Source organism: Mastomys coucha, unplaced genomic scaffold (assembly GCF_008632895.1).
Source record: "Mastomys coucha isolate ucsf_1 unplaced genomic scaffold, UCSF_Mcou_1 pScaffold7, whole genome shotgun sequence".
Taxonomy (NCBI): Eukaryota; Metazoa; Chordata; class Mammalia; order Rodentia; family Muridae; genus Mastomys; species Mastomys coucha.
The window spans coordinates 45,503,765-45,509,764 of record NW_022196913.1 but is presented as its reverse complement, the minus strand read 5'-3'; the positions used below and the strand labels follow the sequence as shown (position 1 = coordinate 45,509,764).

Below are 6,000 nucleotides of genomic sequence, written 5' to 3'. Positions count from 1 at the left end.
AAAAAAAAAAAAAAAAAAAAAAAAGAAAAAAAGAAAAAAGGAAGGAAGGAAGGAAGAAAGAAAAGGAAAGGAAAAAAAGAAAAAATACCTATAACAGATACTGGAAATATTTAGCCCAGAAAAGGACTCCCCTCTTTGTGTCATAATTAACTTGCTAAATACCAAGAACAAAGAAAGTATAGTGACAGTGATCAAGAAAAGCTGCAACTCACATGACAGAGGCAAGCCTATCAGAATTGTGATTCTCAACAGAAACTAGAAAAGCTGCAGTGGACTGGGAGACACTTGGCATGATGCAGGAGTGGGGAAGCTCTTGAGATGGTGCTTTTCAAGCTTCGACAGACAGCAACTGCCAATAGTAGTGTGCTACTATACCCAGCAAAGCTATCAGTCATAATTGGACATACTACTATACCCAGCAAAGCTAACAGTCATAATTGGACATACTACTATACCCAACAAAGCTATCAATCATAACTGGAGAAAGAAAAACATTCCACACCCCAAAAAAAAAAAAAAGACTGAAGGAATATATGACTACCAAGCCAGCTCTACTTAAGATACTTGAAGGAAATTTTAGTGGAAAGACAAATACATCCAGGGGGTCACAGGGAAGAATGAACCATTCCTGAATAACAGTTATGCAAAAGAGGACTAGAAAATCACCAAATAATACAAAGCCAAGGAAGCAATAGGAAATTACACACACCTTTCTATAACTCTAAATATTATTCAATTTTCCAGTCAAAAACATGAGTCTGGTCCTGGGAAGATGACTCTATTGGTAAAGTTGAATAAGCATAGAGAACTGAGTTCAGATCCCCAGAACCCTTTTAAAGTCATACACAGTAACAAGTGACTATATAATCCTAGCACTTGGGATAGAGAAAGACAGACCTCGGGGGCTCACTGGCCAATTCACTCCATCGACTGTTTACTTTGAAGCATCTTAAGTTCATAAAGTGCTATTAGTAAGAGATACTATCTCAAACAATGAAGCGTAGAAATGGTGGAGGAAAGGCATCTCTCCACATCAGCCAATGGCCTGCCACATGTCAGGATTGAGCCTCACCTGCCTTACACAAGGCAGGTAATCCTTCATTCTTTAGGCAAGCTAAATCCTCCATCCACTTCTGACTCGGCTGGCAACTCTATGTCACTGTTCACATTGTATCTGAACAGTGGGAGCCTGTAAGGTAAAGGGTTAGAGAGGCAGAAGCAAAGTTTGAAGACAGGTCCAAGGCAGCTTTGGCTCCTGTCACCCACTGTCACCCCAGAAAACAAACCCAAAACATACTTCCCTGTAAAATGCTCTAGTGATTTATTGTCTCCAGTCTCTGCACGAAGAATCCGCCAGAGCCCTGAGCCCCAGGAAGGGCTGTCTTCATTCTCTCCTAGACACAGAAAGGGAATGGTGCAGGATCTGGGGGTGGAGGGTCCCCGAGAGGATAGACTCCTCCAGGCTGAACTGCTGGGCTTACATTTAGATGCTCAGAAGCCAGGAGGTATCAGACTACATGCCAAGCAGGGAGCAAAGTCACCAGGACAGAGCAAGTACTTAACAAAAGATCGAAGGTCAGACTCTGCACTTGACAAGCTGGTTTTCCTTTTTATTTGTGTAAGTGTTTAACTCAGTTGATCTCATCAGAACGTTCTGATGCAGGCAGAGCAACATCAACATTGCACCTTCTGTGAAGCTCAGAGAAGACTCGGTGGGCTTTTTCAAGGACGAGGCCCCCAGTGCTCAAGTTCAGTTGTTTTTTTTTTTTTTTTTCCATCTTTCATCTAAGCAGCCTCTAAATCAGCTCTTTAATTCTCTCACCTACCATTGTGGCTTTTGTGTGTCTCCATTCCTCTCATGGGTTTAAGTCTCAAATGTTTTGAACACCTGTCTTCTGTCTGGTGGCATTATTTTAAGACAGTAGTTCTCAGCCTGTGGTTCATGATCCCTTGGGAGCTGAACCCTTTCACAGGGGTCGCCTAAGACCATTGGAAAACATGGGTGTTTACATTACGGTTCATAAATTAGCAAAATTACAATTATAAAGTAGCAATGAGATAATTTTATGGTTGAGGTCACCACATTATGAGGAACTGTATTTAGAGGATCACAGTATTGGGAAGGTTGAGAACCACTGTCTTAGGGGATTGTGGTACCTTTAGGAGATGGAAGCGATCTGACAGAAGTGAGCCACTAGACGTGGGCCTTTGAAGGACTGAGCCTGGCTCATGGTCTAGATGTTTATTACTCTCTTGTATGCAGTAAAAAGGGCAAATCAGCCACTGAACTCCACCATGCTCTTCCCACCAGGCTGGACTGAACCCCACGAGACAGTAGCCGAAGTCAACCTTCCTGTTTCTGGCATGCACTTTGCTCAAAGCAATGCAAAAATAGCTAATCTACTCGGGAAGTTCTTCATAGTCAAAGCCTTCATCCTGGTAACAGCTTCTCCCAATATACAGGACTCCGCTGCATATGTTCTGGACTTCCTAAGCCACTGAGTTAACTTAACCGTTCCCAATCTGATGCTTTCACCTACAGAATCAGCCCACCCAGTCACATGAGTGAAGGAAGGTTAGTGTGGACCCAGACAAACTTCCCTTCCCTAGAATATTCTGTGGGCTTATGGCCTTGAGCAAATTCTTAATTTTTCTGCTGTGGTTCCTATAGCTGCATTTCTCTCTCTTCTGCATCCTAAGAAAGCCATCCTTATCCTAAAAGATCTATTTCAAATAGTACCTCTTCTCTAGAAAGCCATTCCTGAATACCCAATAAAAATGACCACCACCACCCTTTCCTTGTGACTTTGCACATACAGGGTCATCTGGATGCTCCTGTGTCCTCCTCAGATAAGTCCTTAGCATCTGTAGTCCCATCTTACTACATATTCTGGCTTCTTCCATATGTGCTGAACTCAAGGCTTTTCTAGAGGATAGTGCTCAAATGTGTGCTCCCTAGTTACAGGAAGTCACTTGTGCTCCATAGATGTCCATCAGGAATATTGTGTCATCAGAAGGGATGAGCCTTGAACTGGGTGTATCTAACTAAAGTGAGATCAATTAACCTCATTAATTATCCCTCTTTGAAACATGCTATTTTTAATTGTGTGTGTGCTCTTATAAGCAAAACCTTACAGCAATGCATGAAGCATATTTCATTAAATGTTATAAAAAAATTCCCAAGAATTCAATTAGGGTTACATATGTTTGTATTAGGGAAAAAACCTAGAAACTAATATGCTAGCTATAACATAGTTCACTGTGTTATAACGAGGACATTCTGCTCAATGAATGGTCTCTACTGTTCCAACCATACACTGACTGACTTTATAAGTGCACTTAAATTATATGGGCTTTGTTTAATTTCTCTAAAATAAATTCAAATGCCCCAGTATACATACAGTCCTCTGAAGACAAACATAGTAGTAATCTCGGGAGGAATGTTCCTCCTCAGCTGAGCATGTGCTTTGGGGTAGAGGGCTGGAGAAATGGAGGTATCTGAAGAGCAAAGGTGCCTCCCCCCTTATAATCTCATGCCCAGTGATTTTCATCTATTCTGTTTTCAGATTACTTTTCCTTTAAGGGGTTTATGAAATAATCCCTATGCCAGTGCTCCTGAATTTCTGGTTCCTACAAAACTTGAAAGCATTCTTCAAATAAAATAAAGCTTACTTTAAAAACTGTATGAAAAGTAAGCCACTTGGAATTGCTGAACATCTTGGATTTTTCTATTACTGGACCAAACTCTGAGTAGGAAGTTTAGTTTCTGTGAACAGTGGGATAGAATGGAATAAGCTAAAAACCCACCGTATCCTGCCCTATCCCACCCTAGCTCAGCAGCTGCTAAGGGCTGTTTGCTGCTGAGCATAGCTCTGAAGGACAGCTCTTGAGCCAAGGCACCCCAGACTCCATCTCCATCTTCCACCCCAGGCTGTTGTACCTATCAGAAAAGGAAATGGAGAACAACATGAGTCAAGCCACAACTGCCACATATCTTGGGCCACTGGAACTCACAGCCAACAAGACCATCACTCTTTTTGAGAGCTATGATATACTTATGACTCTGATATACTGGGGGATCACCATCTTAAGCATAGCCCTTCGGTTCTATGCTAAGCTATTACTAAGAGAACAGAGAAACTAGAAACCAATCAGCATGCTTAGGCAAGCTAAGCTATAAATGAAATACTTTCCATATGCTGTAACTTACCAAATTTAATGTACTTATCCAAACATGAAGTTATTTTGTAGATAGCCCCTTAATTACATAGATAATTTTATGTATGGGTGTTTTACTTGACTTGCACACAAAATGTGTGCAGTGCCCAAGGAGTCCAGAAGAAGGAATCGGATTCTGAAGCTAGAGGTATGGATGGGTTGTGAGCCTCCTTGTGGGTGCTGGAAATTGAACTCAAGTCCTCTAGAAGAGCTCTTAACCATTGAGCCACGTCTCTAGTCCTGTCTCATCCCATGTTGTTACTATCTTAAATTTCAGGATTTATGTGTGGATGTGGATGTGTGGATGTATGTATATGCATGTGTATATGTGTGTGCTGTATGTGCATGTGTGTATGTGTGAGTGTGTGTGTGTATATTTAGATGAGAGAACAATTTTTAGAATTCTCTCCTTCTGCCATGTAGGTTCCAGGTACTGAACTCAGGTTTTCAGGCTCAGTAAGCTTAGAGTGTCTTTTTTGATATGGTAGGATATGTCTGCATGCTGATCAGCCTGTATTTCCATGTTTGATGCAAACACCCAATTTTAAAAACTGAATGGCTGAACCAGGGGCCTAACTGTGGGGTTGGAGGATGCTCACAGCAGAAAGGTAGCATAAAGCATCAGAGTTTTTCAGTGCTTACATCCTCCCACCTCAGGTCTCAAGGATTGAACAATGTCAGCTTCTGTACCTACCTGAGGGTGCAGTCATAATGCCAAGCTCTGGCTTTCCTTATTATGGATGAGTTGAGTCAAACCTAGAAGAAATTGGTCCATCACTTATTGCATTCATATTAGGCATGCTAAAATCAAGAATGTGCATCTATATATCAATATATATCAAAGAGTTATTCTGTAGATTGCTTCATGATAACACCCAAGGAGGATGTGTGACACCCCAGGTTATCAACATAAAAGCTTCATGTATATTTCCACTCAAGTCTGTTTTAGGAATTGTCTCTATCAATTCCACAATCCCACACATGTGGGGCATTACCCCTCAGAGTCTGGAATCCTTAACTCTTTGAAACTGGAGGCTAGAGGTGGAAATAATCTCATGTAAGGGTGGCCTAGGAAGAGAGAGAGAATGCTATTATTGAGATGAATACCTGACATAGGGGCAGCCACTGGATACCTGTGTGATCTTGATTGAGCTAACTAACCTCTAACAGGGATACTAAACACTGAACACTCAGTCTAGAACAGGGAGCCCAGTTATCACTCAGTGTGAGCTAAAAGCAGTGTCCTTCTCTGCCATTTGCAAGCCGGGGGTGGGTGGGAAGGGGGGGACAGTTTTCTTATGCCTCAGAAAGAAAAGAAAAGCAAAGAAAAAGCTTAATGTAGAAAAAAATCTCTTATCAGCATCACCTGTCAATAAAAAAGCCAATGGGCAATGAGCTGAGGCAGGAAATAGGAAGTGGGAAACTGGCAGGAATAGAGAGGATTCTGGGAAATAGAGAATAAAAGAGAGAAATGCCCAGGAACTCAAGGGAAAGGGTTGTAAACTAGCAGTTTGCTGAACTCAGGAGAGAATAAAAAGGAGATTCGCCCCAGACTTGGAGACAAGCTGAAGAAGAAGAGTAACTAACCAACTGAAAGACATTGAATGGTTTAAATAAGTTATGTCCTAATCAGAGAATGAGCCAAAGCTTATGGCCTAGGCACTTATAATAAATAATTCGTCTCAGAGTTGTTACTGTTGGGAACTAAGTGGCCTGGAGGAAAAATGGATTTACATTTTTACAAGCTTAAGAAAGTACACTTGGAAGGGAGACCTTCTAAAT

At 41.5% G+C, this 6,000-nt stretch overlaps 1 protein-coding gene across 1 annotated transcript in view; it reads right to left on the bottom strand.

Annotated features, from left to right (window-relative positions):
* Positions 1-1,098: 1,098 nt before the first annotated feature.
* Positions 1,099-6,000, bottom strand: part of Sycp2l (synaptonemal complex protein 2 like) — a 65,778-nt gene continuing 60,876 nt past the window's right edge. Inside the window, exon 28 of the mRNA XM_031358094.1 lies at positions 1,099-1,189. Coding sequence (XP_031213954.1) covers positions 1,099-1,189 — 91 coding nt within the window. The remainder of the gene's footprint in view (positions 1,190-6,000) is intronic.